The sequence below is a fragment of the Pteropus vampyrus genome, unplaced genomic scaffold, assembly GCF_000151845.1.
Source record: "Pteropus vampyrus isolate Shadow unplaced genomic scaffold, Pvam_2.0 Scaffold195, whole genome shotgun sequence".
Taxonomy (NCBI): Eukaryota; Metazoa; Chordata; class Mammalia; order Chiroptera; family Pteropodidae; genus Pteropus; species Pteropus vampyrus.
In genome coordinates this window covers 573,970-598,154 of record NW_011888976.1, presented here as the reverse complement: position 1 = coordinate 598,154, position 24,185 = coordinate 573,970, and the positions used below count along the sequence as shown (strand labels likewise).

Genomic DNA, 24,185 nt, shown 5'->3' with positions numbered 1-24,185 from the left:
CATATTTATTTATGTGTTAGTTCTATATATTCATTGATAAAAAAAAAAAATGCTAATGAGCTGAGTGTGCTGGGATTACCAAAAATGGCCAGGACAAGATTCAAGTGCACAGCTTGTAACTGATTTAATTCCAGATGCCCTACTTCTTGATAACCAACTGCTCCTACATTAAAACCAAGATTTGGGAGACTCGCCAGTCATTTTATTCAATAGAGTGTGTACTTTCTCTTCTTTCAGATTCCCACCAAGTTAAAAGAGGCATTAAGAATTGCCAAAGAATGTATAGAAAAGAGACTAATTGAAGAACAGAAACAGGTAAATTGTAAATAGTTCCTCATTACCCTTTGATCTTTTAAGTGTCCCCATCAGCTGCTCAGGATTCACAATGACTTACTTTTAACTGATTGTTTATTCCATAAGCATTTCTTGCATACTTGCTCTGAACCAGGCTCCAGGCTCTGTGCTGCAAGACAGCTGAATACTTCACAGTCCTGCTCTCAAGTAGCTCAGCTTGTGGGGGAAACTTACAGGTTTATAAAGGGTGGTCATTGTTTATAATTGGAGTAGGTTAGATAGTGGTGGGGCACACATGGTCTGTGTGTGCTCTAAAGGTGCTGGGGACCATACTCATCTTCTGTGAAACAGGGAGGCAGGAAGGAACTGGGGGAAGCGAGAAAGGTATTTACGTTTTGGGATACTCTTCTCCCAGATACCCAGACCCGAGCTTGGAGGCAGACAGGCTGAACAGGGAAAGGTTTTTCACCCAAATAATTTAATTTGGAAAAACATGTTAGAGATTTTTATTAGTGTAGAATACACTTACATTTGTGGTGAATTGTGGTCTCTTATAGATTCACCAGCATCGAAGACTGACAAGAGCTCAATCTCACCATGGATCTGAAGAAGAAAGAAAAAAGAGAAAGATTTTAGCTCGAAAGGTAAGCCTGGTGTCTCTCTGAATTCTCTCTGTGTGAAGAAAAGTTCTAGTTTACATGTAAAGAAAGTTTAGGTTAATGATGTGCATTTAGTTAATGACAGATTTTGTGCTATATCTTCTTGAAAACTAAAACTATTTCCAGATGGCTGGTTTGCAGCTTTTAAAAGAGAGCGGAAAAATGTTTCCTGGCTTTCTGGGCTGATTATAGCCTAATGTAATTGGGAGGAGTGATTAACCTGAGATAATAGTCAGCATTCTTGGTTTTATTTTCCCCTTTGTTTTTGGCTTATGATTTTTTTCACTGTATTAATTATGAAGCCAAATATGACCTTGTATGTAGAGTTTAACTGTGTGCCTAGAAAATATTTTTATTCTAACTCTCAGCTTCAGTGTGATTATTCTTTGCTTTTACCCCCTCTCTCTTTTTATTTTTAAAGAAGTCAAAACGATCTGCTATTGAAAATAATGAAGAGCATTCAGCAAAATATAGCAACTCCAATAATTCAGGTAACTGGTTATAGATTGTAGCAGAGCCCAGCATGCAAAGATCAAGACCAGGAATCTGTAGTTGGTCAAGCGGTCTTGGGTTCTGGTGGCTAGAGTGTGGTAATGAATATAGAAAACAAATTAATTCCGTCATAATGAAGTATTTACGGCAGCATTCATTGGCTCACAGGACCGCAGAGGTTGTCGGGTTACTCAGCCTCTTCACTGATGGTAAAACTCCATCAACCAAAGATGAGTGATATCCATGGAAGAAAAGCCAACACAACTTAAAATGCAAGGCCCACTGTTTTTCAGTGGAGCCTGCACAAATAGAAGCAACCTTAAATCATGTCCTCTGCTCCAGTCACCATGTGGTAGGAGAATGTGCCCTCCTGTGTTAAGGAAAGGACTCAGTAGTGTGTGGGGATGGCAAAAAGCATCATTCCAGAAGGACCGAGATGGTATGGAGAGCACTGTCCTGAGTTGGAAGTCATCACTACCAGTCAGAGCTGCCCCTCACCCAGCCCTGTTGCCTTTGGGCTTCGATGTCCCCATCTTTGGAAATCAGGGCCAGATTGAATGATCCTTTGGGATCATTCTGTTTCTTTTACCTTATGAATCTGGGAAGTAGAGTTCTACACAGAGGAAGGGAGGTTTCATTCTAACCCAGGAAGCTTTGGCTTAGACCTGGAAGGACAAGGGAAGGGGAGGTTTTTTTAGGCTGAGGAATAGCTGCGTATACTTTTAAGTAGAAAAAGGACCTAGCAGAGAGGGAGAAGCCTAAGATGCAAAAGAGAGATTGATGGGATGAAGGTGCTAGAAGGCCAGCAGCTTAGTATCAAGAGCCCAACTGTCAGTCTCAGCCTTCTCTTCCTGGATGCAGGAGCCCTGAGGGGCAGGTGAAGAGGTAGAAATGTTTAAAAGCAGAAGGAAGGGAGGAAGTTGAGGATGTTCACAGTTCATGCCTTCTCTGGTCTTCTCAGTGAAGTCAGGGAGGAGGACATCTGCTAGGGGTATGAGGAGAAACAGTGAGTGACGCATAAGACCCAATGGCTGGACTAAATGCAGCCAGAGAATGCAGGTGGTGTGGGTGGATCTGGAAATTGGAAAACTTGGCATGGGAGAAAATCATAGACTCTAGGAAGGGGGCGAGAATCATGCTGACACTACTACGTGCATAGTCCAAGCTAGAGAAGGGTTCAGGGGGAGCTAGAAGGGAAGAGAGGGAAGGGAAGCCCCAGACCGTGAAGGTCCTAGTGAGAATCAAGGAAAGCTCCTCAGATGAGGCGGGGAGAAGAGAAGGCTGGAGGACGTTGTGGCTGGTGGGTAGTTTCAGAGTTGGAAGTCTATCCTCTCCATGGTTGATAGGATTGACATGGGCCAGTCATTGTCATAATTAGGCTGAGACTCATGTCTCCAGCCAGCATATCTGACAGGCAGTCATTCTGTCCAGCAGCTGATTCTTTATAAAGCAGAGAAAGCCTGACTCTCCGTTGCCCACCTTCCTGAGGCAACTGCCTTCCTGCCTGTGAGGCTCTGTGCCAGATGCAGCCAGATAGGATCCCAGGGACTCTAAGATACTGCTGTGCCCTCAAAGAGTTTAAGAAAGCGAAGCAGCAGTTGATGGATATATACAGATTATCGCTAGATCCCACTGGAATGACAAATTTAATCTTCTCCCCATTAAAATCTGTATTAACACTACAAAGCAGTATGAAAACAGGATAGATTAAATTCTACCTCTTTACCAAGGAAGTGAGAGAATGTTGTATATAGTGGAAAGGTATTCAAGTAGAGAAATTAGGACATTTCTCTTTGTGCTCAGTGTCCATGCTGTGCCTAACATGTCCTGTGGGTAGTGGGTGGAGTGAGAGTTGGAGGCTTCCCCAAAACAGTTAGTGGTTTCTCAGAGGCATGTCTGTGGTTAACCCCTCTATCAGACTTCCGTGTGGGGGAGGGGGTTATGTATAAACCTCTCTCTGCCCACTGGGCTACCTCCATGTCAGGCCAGCAGGATATATTCTGGGGATTTCAAAGCACTGGGGAGATGCCGAGAACTGGGAAATATTTGAAATATAACAATATGACTAGGTCCAGAAAAAGCACACAACTTATGGGAATATGCATATTGTTTTAATGTAAATAAAGCAAAATGGTATTTACTGAATTTTAGGTAAGAAAAGGCTTAGGAAATCCACAAACAAAATAGGCAGACCCTATCTAATTGAATGTACCTGCTGATAAAATGGAACTTCTACACAGAGCATTGCTGGGTGGATGCTGTGGGCACCTCTCATATCCTTTGGAGAAGCCTCTACTGGACTGCTCTGCACCTGTCTGTCCCCTGTACTGCTGTACTGTCATTGTCATTCATTATCAAGGAATGGGAGTTGGATCAGGAAGTGATATTGCAGCCAACTGTGTAAGCTGTTGATTTCTCAAAGTTGTTTTTAAATAAATCAAGCTGTGGGGAGCAGCCTAGAGAAAGAAGCATACCTGTCCTGGTGTGGAAGCCTGTGGTCATTGGTCCAGTCCCTGAATTCTCTGTCCCTCCTCACCTTTTACCACAAGGCCCACACATTAGGCCAGGTGCAGATTCTCAGACAGTGGTGGGGCCCAGTTCGGGCCAAATTCCCAATGTCCTGCTTTGGTCTCCATGGACATTTCTGTGTTTTCTCTTAGCAGGATCTGGGGCCAGCTCACCTCTCACATCCCCGTCATCACCGATTCCACCCTCGACAGCAGGTTTGTGATGGACACACAATAGCATAGCTCTCTCTCTCTAACCTTGGCTCAAGTGTTTCAGGGGTTAGATAGTGCCAGCCTTCTCCAGAGAACCAGTGGGAGTGCAAATTAGCAGTGTTATTTGGCAGAGCTGAGGGTCTAGATTTACAGACTCGGGTTTCAAGGGAATGGAATAATTGATTTCAGGGCCACTAACCACCATCTACCTTCAGCTTGCTCTCTCTGCTGAAAAGCCTCATGCAGGGCTCCTCAGATCAGAGCTTGTCTTGGTTCATGCTCAGCTGAACAAAACAATCACACTGCTGCCCAGGGGCTCTGTCCCGCCAGAGCTCTCTCCTCAGGGAACCCAGCCGTAATGTCGGTTTTGTCACAGAGTAAAACTGGTGAAATGCCTAGGTGTGGGAGTGAAATAACCACCGAGTTTCTGATTTCCTGATAACTCTTTGTGCTGTTCTGTTCTGCAATGCAGTTAATCATCTGAATGTTTTTCTGTGGCTAGCCTTTGTTTCACCTTTGTGAATTAAATCAGATACTACGAGTTTTGTTTGAAAAATGTAGAAAGAATTTATCTCAGGGAATACTTTAAAAAATAATCTCTAATTCTGTGGAGTAACCTTATAATGCTATCGTTCTTTCTTTCCTTTTTGAACTAATATCTCTCCCCTAACCATTTTGTAAGCCCCATAAAACACGCTGGGGTACCAATATCTCCTTTCACTTAAATGAACCAGATGTTTTAGATGTCAGAGGAGCTGGTTCTGCCTCTCAGAGCTTGTCAGCTTTGCTTGCAAGAGTTGCTGCAGCTGCTCTCAAGGCCTCTGCTGGGTTAGGGTAGACTCTCGGCCTACGGGTTGCAACGGAGAGTCATTGGCTGGGATTGATATATGAGTTGACAATACCATGTGCATTATTATGGCTTAAGGCGGCACTTGAGAGCTACCAAGTGCATCATTGCCTAACAGCTCTCAAATGCTTCTAACTGACCTTCCCCTCCCCCCAAAAAAAACAACAACAACAAAAAGCAAGCGCACGTAAGGGGCTAATTTGAACAACTTACTTCCGGCTGGCAGGTGTCTCTTTGCTGGCTAAAGGTAGTCACTGGTAGCTTGTTGCAGACTGTGCTGGGGCCAAGGCTGATTTTGAGTAGGTCATGGGAATGATATTCTTTTCTCTGTCTGATTTTGTCAGTAGATTTTACAAGAAAGCCCCCAAATATTGATCAAGACAGAAAATAGACTTCTTTATCTTTGTAGTGGTGCCCTATATGGGCTGATCAGAAATTTCTGGAGATCCACTGCCCAGATCACATCAGGCCATTTTTTAGTAGATAGGATATTGGTTTCACACCACTTAGACATATTAAAGAAATTGGAGGGAATTAATAGTGAGTCTCCATAAAACCCTCCTTTAACAAACGAGGTGTCTGTTTAGTAGTATAGAGCATAGAACACCTCGCCATGTGCATTAGATGTGGTCCTGGGAAATCAACTGCCACTTCTCATTTTTTAAATGGCTTGGGGAATTCACAATCTATTGGAGGTTGTGTGTGTGTGTGTGTGCGTGCGCGTGTGTGTGTGTGACTTCTCTAATTTACCTGTGATTTGAATGGGAGCTATCTCATACAGTAGCAGGTTTGCATGAGATGAGGTAATTTTTAGAATGAGAGGAGAAGAAAAAGCGGAATCCTGTAATTAGTCAATGTTGGAAAAACCGAGGTGAGTGGGAGCGGTTGGGGGTCATTGCTGTGAATTTGATAACATCTGTCTTGAAGGGGAGTCATAAGCATTTGAAGGGAAAACATATGTGAGGCCTCAAGCACAATGCCAGCAGAGATGAGTTTCTCGGCTCCTTCTTTCTTTTATCTCCTTTAATGTTTTGTTAATGAAATTATCAACTTAGCCCCAAAGACAGTGCTCTGACCTCTGCTGGGCATTTATTGTAATGCATCTCATGAAAATGAGAACTAGCCATTGGCCTGTCAACCTAGCATTTGAGGCCCTAAGTGGGGTACCCACAGTGAGTTTATTCATTTAGTTACTCAAGATGCATTTATTGAGATCCTATAGGATGCCAGACACTGTGCTTGACCCTGGGTTACAGATAAGGCCGCAGCTGGAGTTGAGTCCTATTTCCAGCACCTCTTGGGAGCACCAAAATGATAGACACAATTCAAACAAATGCTTTCCTTGGAGTCTGACCGTGGTAATAGTGCCCCTCCCTAAACAGAGACTCCACCTTAAAAACTAGTCCACCAACAAGCAGCAGCTTGAACTTCTGTTCTGTGCAAGAGCTACAAAATAGATGGTAGCCCTCATGCTGCTGAACCCATGGGAGATGCTCGATATATCCTTGTGGGTGGGTTGCTTAGGCTTGCTGTGCCTTCAAGGCCTCTGCTGGGTTAGGGTAGACTCTCGGCCCAGGGGTTGCAACTTCTGGCTTGTCAGACCCTGCTTAGATTGGTCTTTTTTCCCAGGACAGGAGGCCAGGCTTCTCATTGGGCTTATCTTTCCTGCTGTGTCTCCACACACTGCCCATCTTGTTGCTGGAGTCACATTTACTCCAATTTATGTCTTTACTTCTAGGCCAAGTTTATGGTCTATCTGGGAACTAAGTCAAAGAGAGTATCTTCCAGCTTTATGATGAAATGCAATTTTCTCAAGAAATGAAGAAAAAGTTTTCATTTTCAAGGGCTCGTATTAAAAAAGAATTCCTGATAAATGTGCCATCTCAAACACAACTCAATTGGGAGCTCTTGGGAACTGCACTTTGGGCCAGGGAACCTAAACTTGAGAGCCACCACATGCTAGTCCTGGGACCTTGGACAAGACACTTAACCTCCCTGGGTTTCAGGTTTTCTCTTTGTAAATGAGGATAACAGTGCCTGCCTTGTCAGGTTATTAACAGGATCCAGTGCTTACGAGGTTAGAACAGTGCCCGCACACAGTACGCTGTTACCGGGAGACCTTGAATGAGTGAGTCACTTTCCAAGTCTGGGTTTTCATTACCTCCTCTGTAAAAGGCAAAAGGGTGGGAGTTAGAGAAGACTATCTCACACTTTCTTCTCGTCAAGAATACTCTAGATCTACTGTGGATGCTCCCTTTGGCAGTTTGTTCAGCAATAAATTAACTTAGGCAACTTCATTTAGACAGCATTGCCTTTCTTCCTGAAAAGAGTTAATTTTAAGCACATTCGTGGTAGCCGAGGGTAGTCTTAAGCTTAGCTACTCTTAAGATGAGGCAGAAGTGACATGTTTCTAATTGAAGGCATCTTATTCTCATGAGCCCTTTTCAGCATGTGTGTAAGAGCTGGGGTCTGTCCTGTTTTACTGTACCTATCTGCCCTGGGGCCCCTTTTTCAGCTCCTTCTCAAATTGGTGGGAGAGCTATCATTTCCCTAAGTCTGCTGGCAGTTTCATTAGGTGGGATGAGATTCTCAAACTTTTTTTTTTTCTCAGAATATTCCTAGCCTTTTTTTTTTCCTGCTAAAGGTTGTTTCCTGCCTCTAGAAGGTCACTCTTTCGAGAACCTTAAAATTCTTTATCCTGACATATTTCATGGTAAATGTCACCAACTAGTATTTACATTCTGAATTCATAGAGCTGAGTGGTTTAGAAGGTCCTAATTTACACACACACAAATATTCCTCCCCAAGCCTCCCTTTGGGAGCAGGCAGGCCTGCTGCCTTGCTTTTGTGTTTTTTTAAAAATTTTTAAACGGGTTTGCAAAGAGTATTTTGGGAAAGCTAAGTAAGCAGGAAGTCCTAGATTCTTGTTTTTAATAATCACATTTAACATATTTTGAGCACTTATTTTGTGCTAGGCACTGTTCTAAGTGCTTTATTGTGATTGTTTCATTTAATCTTCATGGATACCTTACTATCCAAGGAGAATGGATTCTAGTAGAGCTCCATTTTACAAAGAAACTGAGGCTCTAGAGGGATTAAAGGACTTTGACCAAGGTCACACAAGTGGGGGACGCCAGAGCCAGGATTCAGACCTGGCTCTGTCTTTGCTCATTTACCCTTCCAGTCTTTATTGCCTGCCTGCTCTCTTGGGTGCACTTCACGGCTGTGCTTGGCTGATGTGAAAAGCACCCTGAAAGTAGAGGCAGAAACCCCAGGCTTGGGTCTTACTTAGTTCCTCCACTTTCCAGCTGTGACCTTGGGTAAGTAATTTCCATTCTTTAAAGCTGTCTTTAAAAAATCTTCCTGGTCTTTATTAGATAGATAATGTACATGGCAATGCTTTATAAGCAATAAAAATACTATCAGGTATAAGCTATGAATGCCCTGCAAAAGAATTCTAGCCCTTCCGGCTTGCAGTTCATAATTTTAAGCGGTAATTTTGAAGAGAGCTGGCAGTTTGTAGAAAACCAGTCTGTAAGACTGACTGGAGAGAGAGAAAAGTTTCATATCTGGATGGGAGCTGGAGTAGGGAAAACATAGCCTTATGGACACCGAGTGACTGAGAGCTCGATCACAGGAAGGAGGGTTAAGAATAAATAAGGCACACAAAAAAGAGATGAAGTTATTTAGAATGTTAGAGTTTCCAGAATTTACTTAGCCAAATCAAAGTCTGAAACCCATTTTAGGTTCAAAATCAATGTCTCTGGCCATAAGAATTTTGATCAAAACCTACATGTACACAAAGCGATCGCCATCTTTGGGATGAACAGGTCTGCCCTCGGTGCTTCCCTGAATAGTGAGTTGTTTTTGTTTTCCTGTCCCCTACAGCCCTCCCCACCCCACTCCAAACCCAAGTGTGTAAGTTCCTTCCCTCCCCAGAGCCCTCAGCTGATGTGGGAAGGGGATGGGGCAGGAAGTATCCCCAGCATGCTCGCAGAGCTGCACTGTGTGAGTGGTCTGCCAAACCAGTCCCACAGGGGCCTCATGTCCCGGCCTCTCCCCAGAGGAAGGGATTATTTCCAGGCATCCAGGCAGTGGGGCAGATTGGTTCATTAGGAACTCTGGGATTCACCGTCAGTGAAAGTGTTATCCTTCATATCTCGCCTGAAATTTAGTCAGTTAAAAAGACAGGAGAAATGTTTACCTCGTTTTTGTTTTTGTTTTTTAAATAGTTTTACAGCCTTAAGTAAGCTAATGCCACTCACTGCCCGATTCAGACTCTAGACCCAGCAGACTTCAGGGGAGGGGCGCCCACATGCTCCTGCCCAGGAGCTCCACCCGACACCTGCCCTGTGCTCTTGCCCTTCCCAACTTTGAAAAGACAGGTCTCCATTTTAGACTGTAGGAGTCTTGCTTGGAAAAAAGTGGTGAGTTCTAATTTTTCTCCCCTCTTGATAAACTGTCTTTATTTAGTAATAGGACTAAATATACTCCCAGTACCCGTTCCACTTTTCAGAGGAGGTAAAACCTTCGTGGGTCTTTTGAAGTGAGTGTTGTGCTTGTAAATAAAGAAAAATAACATCTAACTGGCTCAGAAACAGAAAAAAAAAGAACAAGGAAAGCGACTCATTGATTACCATATTAGTATGTTTGCCATGTTCTGAAGGGGTCACAATCGTGTTTACATACCAGTTCGTTTAGTGCTTAACTTAAGTATCTCCTAGTTTGGCAGTGAGAATAATCAGCATGTGATTCAGACTAATATTTTACTGTCTCTTACTATTTGATTAAATGACACTAAAATCTGAGTAATGACTTGTGTCCCTTCTCTCTTTCTCTTTGCTGTTTTCAGTAGAGCATGCACCATTTTGAACGTGAATTTTCGGTAAAGTAAGCTATACTGATTTCTCTAACTTTAAAGATGCTCTCTTTCTGTAGGTGAAATGGGAACTAGTGTATCTAGATCGCTGAAATGACTAACAAATGGGAAAGCAGATTTGAGATGATTTCCTTATCCGAATATTTAAATGAAATACAGCATCTTTAAAAAGCACCCACGTGACTTCATTTACATTCATTTCATTTTCATCATGACCTTCAAAATTTTCATTTTCACCCTGATTTTGGTTTTAAAATATAGCTCTAAAACCTGCAAATCAACTGTATGGCATTTTGGTATATTTTGATTTTGGAAACTAGGATCTCAAAACATTTTGTTGCTGCGAAAATGTTGGTTCTTTGTTATTCTGATGAAGAGGAAAGGGTATTAGGCGATTGAGTTCTTGGTTATGGAGAGACAACTTACTGTCTTTTATACCTGGCAACAGGGAGAAATGGTTCTTTTTTAAGCATCCTTAATAATTCTTGAGTTGAGACATGAGTGCAGCCTCCTCATCCGTTTGATGCAAAGGCAAAGGCAGTTGACAAGAACTGCGTGCTGCCTGCTTCCAGGGGTCACTGCTCTCCATTCCCTCTTGAGGGTAGCTGACAGGTCTGGTGTTGGTGTGGTGGCCCTGTGGCCTCCCCACCTCTTTGTGTGGACCAAGACACCTGTAGGTTGCCCCTGCTAAGTTGGCCCCAAGGAAAGGGGACACTTAGACATCCCTTCTACAAGGCTGGCGAGGATATTTCTGGCAAGGTGTTTCTCCCCTAGAACTAAACTGTTAATGCTCTTGCTGCAATAGTCGATGGCCTGTTCCAGAGCCCCTGCTGGATTGCCAGTCTCCCAGTTGGTTTGGTGGATGGAATTCTGGGAAGGGTAGAGTAGTTGGCTCTTGGGGTATTTGTCTAAGAGGAAGTAAGATTGGAGAGATCAGGGCTGACCTGGTTATAATTGTAGATACGCTGTTTTAGAGCATTCCTCATCCTGGGTTGTTATAGACCAATATTTTTCAAAGCTGTATGAATTCAGGTAGTAATCAATCTAACATGGACTCTGTCCAGTTTTGTCTACGGCCTGGGGATAAGGAAAGGAGGATAAGGGCTTTTGGAGGCCTTTTGTTGGAGAGCAGCTCATTCACATTTGAGGAGTAGGGGAGCGCAGGCATTTCACAGTTGTTCTCAGGTTTGTCACAGGCCAAACAGCAAACTCTGAATTTGGCCCTTGTTAACATTCCTCCCTTCCCCCCATTGTTAATAATGTGTTGTAACTTAAGCCCCAATGAACCTTTCAAGGAAGCTTGTGGACCATAGAAAAGGCAAAAAGGAAAAGCAAAAAGCAAAAAAAAAAGATGGAGCTTGTATTCAGAGACTGAGTCCCTGGGTCTGTGTTCCTGCCTCCTCCAGCATTGACCTTCTGACTCCTGGAACTTCACTCCCCTCCCAGAGTGCCCTGAGCTAGCGAGCTGAGTTCCAACCTCCCTTCCCCTAATTGTGCACATAGAGATCTGCCCTGGTTCTCATGGGCTCAGTGAGGAAAAGTAGACCTCATGGGACATTAGGCTGTTTAAGATTGATTCAGCCCTCTGTGAGCAGACATCAGGTGACCTTCCTCTGTGCCCCTGGATGAGCAGCCTTGCCTTTCGCACAGCCCTCAGCCTTCCATTTGCTTTATAGACACATGTTACCCTGTGGCACTTTGGACAGTGTGTTTATTTACACTAACACATTCAGAGATTTATTGAAAGTGGTAACAATCTCAGCCTTTACTTGGAAAATGAAGATCCATTTACCAGACATCATCCCCAGCTCCCAAACTCTATGGTAGTGAATTTACACCTTTAAGTTTGAGCACCTGGTAGTAGGGCTAGAGTGTCAAGGGTTGGTTCCTTGTGAAGGCCAAGCAGTTTTGTTCTGTGCTGAGATGGCAACCCATACCCAAGTTCAGCCCCCAAGACCCATTTTTAGCTTCCCAGAATCCTAGGCTGAAGGTGTATCAGTCTCTGGACGGCCAGTGTTTTGCCTTTAGGACACAAGTGCTATTGCAGCCCACGGCCTGTCTTCTCATCTCTAATGCAGTGACTCTTCTGCCGGGTTCAAAGCACAGAGCTGGAAGGCAGAAACACTGATGGTTATCTGATGCATATTAGGCCCTGAAGGTCAGGTTCAGATTCTGCTGCCTTTTTCTGGTCTTTGGGTGGAAGGGGGTTGGTATTGGTGCCTGCTCACTCTTCCAGACTCTCTCTCTGCTGCATTTAGTTCCAAGAGCCTTCAGAGGCGATCTCCACTCTTCCTGGTATTTCACTGGTTGCTATCCAGAAACCCCATTCAGGGGAAAGCTTATATCACACACTTATTCTCCCTGCTCTTCTCACCTCAACACTCATTTCAGGTGTAAAGTCCTTTTTATCTTTGTAACCCTGTAACATAAAGCCAGGAGCATTTTCTCACAATCCACCCTGGCATAGAACATAATCAAACTTCATTCATGTTATTTGTTATTGTATAATACCAACGGAAATTACATTTTGTTCATTTGTCTGTATTTAATGTTCATTTCTATTGCTATATCACTGTTATTTGAGAATTCTGAGATTACAGTGCATGAGTGTGTGTCTCTGTATGATTCTTTAATTTCAGCTGCCTTAGGTTTGGGTAAAGATGTAGAGGAAGGTAAGTCGTTTTCTATGAAACACAAGACTTTAACCATTACCTATCATACCTTAACCATTGCTTGTCATGCACTTATGTATTTTATTGGTGATCCTGAACCACTCATTCATATAAACTCAAGTGATGATTGGTATGTTTACCTGTTAACATCACAGCTCAGTAGTTTAGAGGAGGGACCACCCAGCAGAATGTCTCCCTTGCGTAGCCCTATGTAGGGGTAGAAGGAAAGACTAGAAGCAGATGAGTAGAGGTATCAAGAGCTGCAAGTTAACAGAAAGTGGGACAACTCTGTGACACAGGCAAGTTCTTCAGAGCAGGGCTTTTTCTGTTTTCAGTGTTTATTTCAGCCTGGGAGAACAAGTCATTTATTAATTCAAAACTGTAAAATTCAAGTGCCAAATGTTTGTGTGCCCAGAAGCTAAGGGAAGTTTCAGACACCTGTCCAGTTCCCTTCTCCTTGCTCACTGGGGTAGAGCTCAGCATTCCAGTCTCTCTCGATGTGTCAGCAAAGATGTAGGGTTAATGTGGTTCCATTCTGTTCCCGGGTTGGGCCACAGTGGAAGGAAGGGTGCTTGAGGAAGTCTCCTCCCTGAGAGTGCTATTGCTGGGGAGAGAAAGCCCTTTGCCACCTGCTTTGCATTGCAATAATTTTTAGTTTTTTATATTTTTTAATGCAGCCTAATAGGAAATGATTATTTGAGACAGATGCCCCTGGGGAGCCCATAACCCAGCAGGCACTTGGCAAGGATTCCTTGCCAAGAATCCTGAGTGGTTTGTCATTTTATATTAAATCACATCTTTCAAATATTGTGTGTGTTGGAGCAGCCAAAGAACTGTTTATCCCTTATTATTAATCGATATTCAGGTAGCCCAACTCTGTGCATACAGGTGTCTATCTTTAATTGCTAGCTCAGGAGTAGATAGGGCTGTCTGGGACCTGGCTAAAGAGCTGATAGAACTTTTCTTTTGTTTGTTTCTTCCTTCTTCCTTTCCTTCCCTTCCCTTCCCTTTCCCTTTCATTCCCTTTCCCTCTCCTTTTCTTTCTTTCCTTTCTTTCTTTTTCTCTTTTTTCTTCTTTTCTCTTTCTTCTCTCCTCTCTCTCTCTCTCTCTCTCTCTCTCTCTCTTTCTCTCTCTTCCTTCCCTCCCTCCATCCTTCCCTCCCTCCTTCCTTCCAACACTTACAAGCACCTGGTCTTCCTAGGTGGTCTCCCATCCAAGTACTATCCAGGCCCAACCCTGCTTAGCTTCCGAGATCAGACGAGATCAGGCATGTTCAGGATGGCATGGCCGTAGTGATAGAACTTTTCTTTGGGGACCATTACTAAAATTTGGAAATGGAGTTAGAGCCTCTTTTATGCTGAGAATGTCACTATGTATAGCTTGATGTGATCTGTGATATTTGTTCAGTCTTTTCTCACATGACTCCTATTTGGGATAAATGGCAACCTCTAAATTCCCTTTTGATGCTTCTAGCTTTCTTGTTCAGTATTTTAAAAGTCATACAGCAGTGGGTATGTTGGTCTCTGTGGGGGAAAACACTTGCGGTCTCACCAAAGTCCAGTCTGCCCAAGGCTGAGCAGTGGCATGTGTGCAGGGTGTTTGGAGAAATGATGCTGACTGTCTCTTTTCCTCCACAGGGATTTCCACTTTACCTCCACCTCCACCTCCACCTCCACCTCCACCACCACCAGCAGCTCCCTTGCCTCCTTCTAGCACAGAGGCGCCCACACAGCTCCTGCCCCAGGCTGTGAATGGCTTGAGCCGAGGGGCCTTACTCAGCTCCATCCAGAATTTCCAAAAAGGAACTTTGAGGAAAGCCGAAACCTGTGATCATAGTGCTCCTAAGATCGGCTAAAGCTTCGTGTTTACACTTGGAGGGAAAAGTTCTTTTCTTCTTCTTCCCACCTCCAACCCTTAAAGTACCCTCTTCCCGGATGAATAATTGCTGAGCCAGTTCAGCCACATACTGTTTTGCAGATGCTCATGTGAGGGGCTTTTCAAGAGGAAAATAGTCAAGTAGATTAAAATCAGGCTGGCATTGCTGCCTTAAGAAAAATTTTGCTCCTTTATTACTATTTTAAAAGAGTCTCGTTCATCCTCTAATGGCCATCTTTTTGGGGCAGCAGCATATTAGAATCAATATTTTTACCAACTGAAGGAAATGAACAAGAACGAAAACAATGACAATATTCAGACAGCTGTGAATGGCCTTTGTGTTGCAATCCTTCCCATCAGACAGCTCCTAGAGATGTTCCTCTCATGGTTTATTTCTCTAAAGCATTTTCTGGTTATTTCTTAGAAAACTCCCAATTTTTGCTATCTTAATTTCATCGTAAACATTAACACTGTAGCCCAAAGCATAGTTGTATCACAAGAGTCAAGGAAGCAACTGAGTTCTTCATTTTCCCTTCAAATACAATAGGGAAAATTTGTAACATTCTCTAAGTTCTAACAGAAATACTGTTGTCATTATAGAACTCAGGGCTGCTAAAGTAACTACTCTACTCATAGTTCCTTATAGTTAGAATGTATGAACAGACAAAAAATGTTAGCATCAGATAAAGCTCTTGCCAATTAGGGGATCTTACTCCTCAGCAATTAAGTCGAGTTTGTGGTTTGTGGGGGATTATTATTACAACACAAGTGAATTTGGCATCTATAGAATTCTGATTTTTGAAATATTCAAATACATCATCGTTAAATGTTACTCATTTATTAGATCCTTTATCCTATGATTTGCTTAAACCCTTAAATAAACTGCACTTTAAAGGATTATAAATAATCCATTTAAAAATTCAAGTACACACATCAGTGTTGGTTACTATGCAGAGAGAATGTCATTGTCTATAGTTTCATGTAATCTGTAATAAATGTTCAGCTGTATTTTTTATTAAAATAAACCATGTCAAGAAAACGTGTTGTCTGTAGCTTGGCTAAATATTTCAAATAGTAACTTTTTGTAGTAGTTTTTGTAAAGACCAGATCCACACAGTATTTCCAAAATTTTCTTCCCACTATCCTATTTCTGTTGTGCCATATTTTCCCTCTTAATAAGAGTTAATAATCATGTCTTGCTAAATTAGGTATCTCTTGTATGCTTCTGTAACTAATTTAAACCTGTCTTTTCCATCTCAACTTCTGGAGAAGGCAATGTATGGCGGGTCTGTTTTTGGGCAATGGGAAAATACCTGATATGAATTTTGCTTTAATTTTAAAGAGAATCCTATTAGAATTAGGCATCTGAAGAGTCTAGACAAGTTCCTGTTTTAAGTATGATGAGGTCTAGGTGAGTAATGATTAGTTCCTGATGACACAAATTTCTTAATAGACTTCCACTCCATATTTATTTTCAAGGATATAAAAATACAATTAGTCAGTTAGGAATTCCTTTATTCCTTATCAAAACAATCTAACAGTAAATGTAGATTATATGCTTTTACTTTTACACATAAGCTGTCTTTTTTGGATATATCTTTCATCAGGACTCTGCCACAATCATATCTTGTCCTTCCAGTGAGAGGGTAAAATTTTACATTTTAGGGCAGGAAAGAATGGAGAGATTTCCACATACAAGCACATTTAAACTTCTTCAAGTACAAAAACATTTATGAATCATAAGGTCTTATAGTACAACCCAGGTGGTATCAGCAAATATTTTAAATAGATCCCAAATGACTTGAAATTGAAGTCAAAACTAAATATTTAATGTTTTCTTTATTGCAAATATGATGTCTTTAACCTGAGGTACAGAATTGTCTTCTAGAATCTTTGCATAAGGCATAGGGACATCAGCACCAGTGACACGAACTGCAGGCGCATCCAGGAAATTGAATGCAGGGCCTAGGAGAGAAGGAAGCTCAACTGAGAGAGGCAAGAAAAGCCCGATGAACATTACCTCCTGTGCACAAGAGGTGTGGCTTCCTGAAGACCAGTCAAAAGCTAAAAGAATGCTAACTGGAATTTGTTCTGGTTTTGCTTTTTAATGCATTTACTCAAAAGAAAAATGCCAAGCTGACAAGTTGAAAATTCTAGTTATTTGGCCACCCTTAGCTTTCGATATCTTTATCCAGTATTCAGGTATACAATGTTTAATATGGCTTGACTATTCTAAAACCAGTTTCTCTGAAATACCTTCCATGATCCTGGCACAAATTTCAGCTCCTACTCCAAATTGTGGCCAGCCTCCTTCCACAGTTACAAGATGATTGGTCTTTATGACACTGGCTTCTATTGTTTCAATGTCCATTGGTCTGATGGTTCTCATATTTATCACCTAAACAGATAATAGGTAAGCTTTATAGAGTCACTGTATCACAAATACAGCCTTATCCCCATAATTCCACTTTCTTTTTTGTTTCCTATTAATCTCTGGGTCTAGGAAAATCTAATCTGCCTATTCATAAAGGAGAAATTGTAATTAAAACAAAGATCTTTATCTCTACAGCAAGCAGCTCTTATTAACTTACCGAATTCACCTATCCTCCCTTGGCTTTAACTTCCTTCTCATCAAAATAATAACTAACATTTGACTGCTTATTGTGTATCAGGCACAACACGAAGTGTAATTCTTAGAACTATCCTGAAGGGACAGTAAGTGTATTATTCCCACTCTGCTCTCTATAGCCGCCAGCTCTCCCTTCTCTGTTGTTCGTTTTTTGTTTTGTTTTGTTTTTTTATGCTTACAGCACCTGGTCTTCCTAGGTAGTCTCCCATCCAGGTACTAACCAGGCCTGACTGTTTACTTTCCAAGATTAGACATTGGGCTTGTTCCAGGTGACATGGCCGTAGAACATGGACCGTGACTCCACTGGGGCGCGAACCCAGGACCTTCTGCGTGTAAAACAGACGTGCTAACCGCTACACTATGGAACTATGTCCTCTGTTCTTTCTAAGCTCCTGTCACTCCAAGTGTTCTGAGATTTAGGGTACATAACTTGCTCAAGTGTAATTAGCAAGTGGTAGGTCCTAGACATGAATGAGTTAGACTTGTTTTGACTTCTCTCCCAACCTCCAGCTCCAAGGTTGGATCTTAACCTAGATATTTGAAAAGTAGGTTCTCAGCTTTAAGCAGAGGCAGAACTGAGTGATGAAGATTTTACATCTAGTTGACCTGTTACAAAACTGAAACTCCTATTTCTGGATCTTAAATTTAAAAGGAACTTTTCTGATTCTTTAAGAACAAGTGAATTTCCACTAACCTCACATTCAATTCCTTCTTTAGAAAGCACTGCTGCAGCTTCTAAGCAATGGCCCACAGGTCTTGAATGGGAAACTACAGTAACATGTGTCCCTGAAAACAAAGTGGTCACAGATCAGAGGTCAGATTAAAATTAAGTTCATCTGTAAAATCTTCAACTGAGCTTCATTCCAGTGATAAGAGGAATGTGGTAGCCTTCCTAGAAATGAAATTCAAATCTACTGGACTTAGAATTAGAAAAGCACAAATGTATGAGGTATTAGAGTATGACACATTCTTAACTTGAACTCATCCTATAATTTCCTAAAGTAAAGAGCAATATTTAGATTGAATTTGACTAACACAAACAGAGGGGATGGATTACAAACAATGTTTAAATGTATAACAAGTTCTCTTACCTTGCCTTTCTATTTTGGCTTTTCCAATGGGAATCAGAAAATCTTTTGACTGAGCTTCTGAGGGAAATTCAAAAGGAACTCCATACATCAATTCGTTTTCTAGCACCACCACTGCAAAATAAAAATATTTAAACATAAGTACATAAAAACATATACACAACACTATCATTTATTTTGTGAAAAGTTTCACTGTTCTGATTAGGAAGTTTTGTTTCTATTGTGTCCAGTAGCCTTGAGGATGGTTTAGGTACCAACATTTATAGTCTGGTCAATCCTAATTTTATCTATTGAGGTTAAACCAGTGTTGTAGGTATGCAATAAATGTCCCCCTTACCTAGCTGGCCCCCTTACAGTCAGAAAATAAACCATCACATTTTTTACTATTCTTACTATATCTGTAAATCATTAACATTTTATGTGACATGGCTAAACTTAGTTAAAAGCCTTTATTGGTGCCTTCTATGCAAAGATTTCATTTTAGTTCTTTGATGTTCAAAAGAGACCCGGGGGTGGGGAGGGGGGTAACGATGATACAGGCTGTTTATCCCTCTGTGGCGGAAACAAAGAGCAAGCAGCAAGGAAAAATCGCCTGGGATCTAGATGAACAAGCCATATAACTAGGGAGAAGTCCAAGAAATCACCCCACAATGGCAGAAGATTAGGATGGGGCAAGGATGTGGGGCTGCCTGGTCCCGAGTGGCTGAGTGAGACGAGGTTGCGGCAGCGGTGGATACAGACACCTCTTAAAGGGGGCCTGCCTACGAGCAGATTTTTGCGGTGACAAACCTGCTCGCTCTGAGCACCAGTGCCAATTCGGCTGCACGCAGGGGGCACCAGGGACTTACAGGGAGACATTGTTGGAGTGAAGGCTGAGGTGAAATTCGCTCTGTACAAAAGTGCCAGTGGATGCATTGTTCCCTGTTGAGCCCTCCCCACTCCCAGTACAGACACAGCACCACCACAGCTGGGACATCAGCAAACTGGGTAACAGAGGTCGCTCTGCCCAGAGGATTCCCTGAAACCCCGCCTTCCACAACTTGCGGCCCCACCTAAGCCACATCCAGGTGTATCTTCAGTGAGTCAGTTGCTCCTTGCTGAGCAGTGCCTAGACTCACATCGGAGGCAGCTGGCCTCGGTTTCTGGCTTGGCCTTTTGAGGCAACTATAAGCACAGCATCTGTGGATTGCTTGCTCAATCTTACCAGGTGGCCTCAGAGGGCTAGAGGCTTGGGCTAAGTTTGGCCTGCAGCTGAATCTCTCTCAGGACTGTGCCAGTGGACAGAGAGACACCTACTTCACAAATCAACACTAATAAGACAGGGGGACTTAGGAGCTTTGATTAGTACATAGAAACAGACATGGAAAGGCAGCCAAAATGGGAAGACAAAGAAGCAGAAGCCATAAGAGAGAACAGCAGAGAGATCCAGATAAAATGGAGTCGAGTAATCTAACAGATGCAGAATTGAAACACTGGTTATAAAGATGCTCAATGAACTTTTGGGAAGTGTAGATAAATTCAGTGAGAACTTCACTGAAGAGATAACATAAAAATGGAAATAGAAATTTTAAAAGGGAACCAGTCTGAAATGAAGAACATTATATGAGATGGGAAGTATATTAAACGGAATAAACAAAGTGAATAAGGAAAAGGATCAAATGCCCTATCTAGAGGACAGGAAAGCCAAGGACACTCAATTAGAATGGCAAGAGATGCCAAGACTATAAAAATAATTTAAAGAGTATGGGACACTATTAAGGATCCAAATATCTGGCTGATCGGCATAACTGAAGAAAATCAAGATACTGAACAGCTGTTGAAGAAATAATGATGGAAAACTTCCTGAACCTGGTGAAGGAAATGGACATAAAACCCCAGGAAGCTCAGAGAATTCCAAAAATCAGGGATCCAAAGAGGCCCACACTAAGACACTTCATAATTAAAATGCCAAAGGTTAAATACAAAGAAAGAATATTAAAAGCATCAAAACAGATAATTACCTTTAAGGGAACACCCATAAGACTGGCAGCTGATTTCTCAAAAGAAACTATGCAGGACAGAAGGGCTTGGCAAAAAATATTCGACAGGATGAAGACCCAGGATCGAAACCAAGAATAATTTATCCAGCAAAGCTATCATTTAGAGTTGAAGGACAGATAAAGAGCTTCTCAGACAAAAATAAGCTAAAGGAATTTATCACCACCAAGCCAGTATTACAGGAATGTTGGCGGGACTTCTTTAAGAAGAAAAAACATGTATCAAAACAGGAATAAAGAATGGTAACAACTACATTCCTGTCAACAAGTACCTCAAATGAAAAAGAATTAAGTGCTCCAACTAGAAGACAGAATGGATGAATGGAAAGGAAAACAAGATCCCTAAATGTTGCCTATAAGAGACTCACTTCAGATTAAAAGACACAGACAGACTATAAGAAAGAGGTGGAAAAGCTATTGCTTTGATGGACCTAGAAGGTGTTTAAGTCAGAAAGAGAAAGATAAATACTACATGATTTCACTTATATGTGGAATCTAAGTTATAAAAAGAACTAATCAAAAACAGACTCACAATTATAGTGGACAATTTGGTGCCGGACAGAGGCGGGGGGTTGGAGAGGTTGGGAGAAGAGAGTGAACGGTTAAAGAAGTACAAGTTAGTAGCTGAAGGATGGTCACGGGGATGGGGAGAACAGCATAGGGTATGCAGTTAGCATTAACATGTTGGCTAGGTGGAAGGTCAGGTGAGGGAGGAAGCAATTGCGGGGATCATTTTATGAACTATATAGATGTCTAACCAACGTACTGTATACTTAAAACTAATTAAAATAAATAAATTTTTAAAAAAATAAGAGATCTAAGGGTCACTCTGCTGACCTGGATTGTTATCACGAATGGCCGACTTAATAAGCCCTTTTGCATCTTCTGAATTCCAGGGGCTAACCACCTTTAAGCCTGGGCAGTGTCCATACCAAGCAGCAAAGCACTGTGAGTGCTGGGCAGCTACACCTGCTGAAGCACCATTGGGCCCCCTGAAGACAATGGGCACAGGCTGAAGGCCCCCTGACATGTAGTAGGTCTTGGCAGCTGAATTAATAACCTGGTCAATGGCTTGCATAGAGAAATTGAAGGTCATAAATTCACAAATGGGCCGCAACCCAGCCTGAAAAAACAAAAACATAGATATTAAAAAGACTAAATATAGCAATGAAGAAGGGCAAAAACCCACTCTACTCCAACATTTAAATGTTTTTAAAAGGTCATGTTAAAAATCTCTTTGGATGAGATTCATAAAGAAGATTGCATACCATAGCTGCACCTACAGCAATTCCAGCAAAGCCCATCTATAAAGTAAAATACAAACATAAGTGAAATCCATAAAAATTAGAAAAGTGTACACTTTGACATGCCCCTCAACAGTCTGTTTCCTGATAGAAGGCTTACCTCAGATATAGGTGTGTCTATGATCCTCTTATCTCCGTATTTCTTCCACAGGCCTCGACTAACCTACAATTAAGCAATGACTTCATTACTTTTAGGTGTATCTGGGGATAGATGGTCACTTCAACTTTATATAGCTTTCAATCGCATATCTTGGTTACCTTGTATGCCCCATCATACTGGGCAACTTCTTCCCCAAGCAGAAATACCTTCTCATCTCTTTCCAGTTCCTCATCCATACCTTGATTTATAGCCTCACGAACTGTCACCTGTTATGGACATGGGAAAACAGTCAATAAGCTTTGCAGCTGTCCCCAATCTTTTTGGTACCAGGGACTGGTGCTCCTATGAGACTCTAATACCTGATGATCTGAAGTAGAGCTGAGGCAATGATGCTAGCGCTGGGGTGCGGCTGCAAATACACATGAAGCTTTGCTAGCTTACCCGCCTCCTGCTGTGCGGCCTGGTTCCTAAAAGGCCAAGGACCGGTACTGGTCCATGGCCCAGGGGTTGGGGATCCCTGAGCTGCACTATTGAGATTCTCTCCTTTTATAATTATCAACGCTGCCCACAGTATATAATATAAAAACTATCTCTAGAACAGGCTTCTCCTTAAAAGTTAAAAGAATTCTGAAAGTAACATTGCTATCACACATAGCCAATCTCCGATTGGATGTGTTAATGGGAGGCTTACTGAACACTTCTCTTAATGTGCATCTAAGCTTAAAAGATCTGCTTGCTGGCCAGACCAATTCATAGGCAAAACTTCCTAAGTAGAAAATATACTGGGTTGTTTTATTTCCACACTTGGCATACCATGGGGCAGAGAACTGTTAAGGAAGCCTAAATAATACTTAGTATTGACTGCTCACTAGGTGCCATGCATTTCCAAACACTGCCTTCAGGGTCTAGGAGTTATTTTACTACATAGGTTGGTAGAATCCTCTAGTAATTAAGGGGTGGGGGAGAGTCCTCAAAAAGTTGAATACAGAATTACTATATGATCCAACAATTCCTTCTAGATATATGCCCAAAAGAATTGAAAGCAGTGACTCAGATACTTGTGCAGCATTATTTACAAACCCAAAAGGTGGAAAGATGTAAGGATAAACAAAATGTATATGCATACAACAAAATATTATTCAGCCTTTAAAATGGAATGAAATTCTGACACATGCTACAACATGAATGAACCTTGGAGACATTGTGCTAAGTGAAATAAGCCAGATGTAAAAGGACAAAATTGTATGATTCCACTTACAGGTCTACCAAGAATGGATAATTTTATAGACACAGAAAGTGCAGTAGAGGTTACCAGGGAGGATACGGGGACTTACTGTTTACTGGGTACTACAAAGTTTCTGTTTGAGAGGATGATAAAGTTTTGAGGATGGATGGTGGTGATGACCGCACAGCATGGTGAATGGCTTTAATGCCGCTAAATACTCACTTTGAAATAGTAAATTGTGTTATGTATATTTTACAACAAAACATAAAAAGGTGGGGGTTCAAGGGAAGAAGCATCAAGACTAGTTTCCTCAGATCGCCCATCGGATTCCAATAGCGTAGAGGGGATAACAGGCTGGTGTGTTTGCGGCCCGCCTCAGCAGAGGCAGCACGAGTCCGACGCGGGAGTCCGCAGACTTCAAGGCCAGCGGACGCCTTTCTCCTCTCAGTGCCCACCGGCCGCCGGTCAGGGGCGACCCGGACCTCCGCCCCAGGACGAGGGGCCCCTCCTCCCTGCCCGGCTAGGGTCCAAGCCAGCTACCTGCAGCGCCGCCGGCGCTGTCCGGTGGAAGCGCCTCCTCAGCAGCCCGGACACCTGGCGGGAAGAGAAAAAGGACGCTCAGAGGAGACGCAGGGTGGGCAGGGGTAGCGCAGGGTCACGCGGCCCGAGAGCGGCTGCCTACCTGCTCAAGGGGTCTACGCAGCAGCCCCGACACCGCCGCCATCTTGACCGTGTCCTCTAGCCGCCGCCAAATGACAACACAGCCGGGCGGCAGACGTATGGAGCCTCGCCTACCCCGCGCGGGCCAATGGCAGAGCGCGGCGCCTGCGTACCCCACCCATCCCTCAACGTGTGAGAGGCCGGGGTGTCGCGTGTTGTTGTCAGACCTCTCTCCCGGGAGTCGGCTCCCATGAACTTTGTTGAGAGCGGACGGCTACTGACACGCCGGGTGCACTCCGGGAACACATTCCTGGGTGGTGCTTGAAGCGCGGGGACCGAAAGTCAGACTTTGAGGGCATAACTCGAAGCTCGGGGAACCTTAAGAAACCTTGGGCTAGCTTTCTGACGGGACTGAAATTCTTTGGGCACCTAGTAGCTCAGCGCTTGCACACACGCTAGTGACGGGGAACTTACCTCCTTATTAGTCCCTGGACAGCACTGTCTGTGGGTTCCTTAGAATGAGAACAAGAGATTTCATTTATGAATCGTAAAGCACCTACTGTGTGCTGTGGTAAGTGCTTTCTAGCTCATTTAATTCTCATAGGAACCTTCTCGGGTAATTAGTATTGTAATTATCTCCATTTCACAGGTGGATAAAAAGCAGAGCTTAGTTAAATGAGCCAAGATTTGAATTTAAGATTGAC

At 42.7% G+C, this 24,185-nt stretch overlaps 2 protein-coding genes and 1 pseudogene across 7 annotated transcripts in view; 1 reads left to right on the top strand and 2 right to left on the bottom strand.

Annotated features, from left to right (window-relative positions):
• The window catches only part of PXK (PX domain containing serine/threonine kinase like), a 42,896-nt gene extending 27,418 nt beyond the window's left edge, over positions 1-15,478 (top strand). For 2 of the 6 annotated variants that reach the window (XM_011371766.2, XM_011371765.2), the window contains 5 exons: positions 238-315; positions 852-938; positions 1,375-1,444; positions 4,106-4,168; positions 14,202-15,478. In XM_011371766.2, coding sequence (XP_011370068.1) covers positions 238-315; positions 852-938; positions 1,375-1,444; positions 4,106-4,168; positions 14,202-14,419 — 516 coding nt within the window. In that variant the 3' untranslated portion in view covers positions 14,420-15,478. Of the gene's footprint in view, positions 1-237; positions 316-851; positions 939-1,374; positions 1,445-4,105; positions 4,169-8,758; positions 13,602-14,201 lie in introns of those variants that run through there. The other 4 variants (XM_011371767.2, XM_011371768.2, XM_023537599.1 and 1 more) reach the window with 3 other exon arrangements.
• On the bottom strand, positions 13,740-13,858 carry LOC111746618 (annotated as a pseudogene).
• Positions 15,479-15,881: 403 nt separating the features above from the next.
• Positions 15,882-23,658, bottom strand: PDHB (pyruvate dehydrogenase E1 beta subunit). The gene is made up of 10 exons (XM_011371764.2): positions 23,504-23,658; positions 23,362-23,415; positions 21,755-21,862; positions 21,597-21,659; positions 21,461-21,496; positions 21,030-21,315; positions 18,160-18,270; positions 17,763-17,854; positions 16,696-16,837; positions 15,882-16,404 (listed from the first exon to the last, which is right to left on the bottom strand). The coding sequence occupies exons 1-10, from the start codon at positions 23,543-23,545 to the stop codon at positions 16,259-16,261; spliced, it is 1,080 nt and encodes a 359-aa protein (XP_011370066.1). The 5' UTR covers positions 23,546-23,658; the 3' UTR covers positions 15,882-16,258.
• Positions 23,659-24,185: the final 527 nt, after the last annotated feature.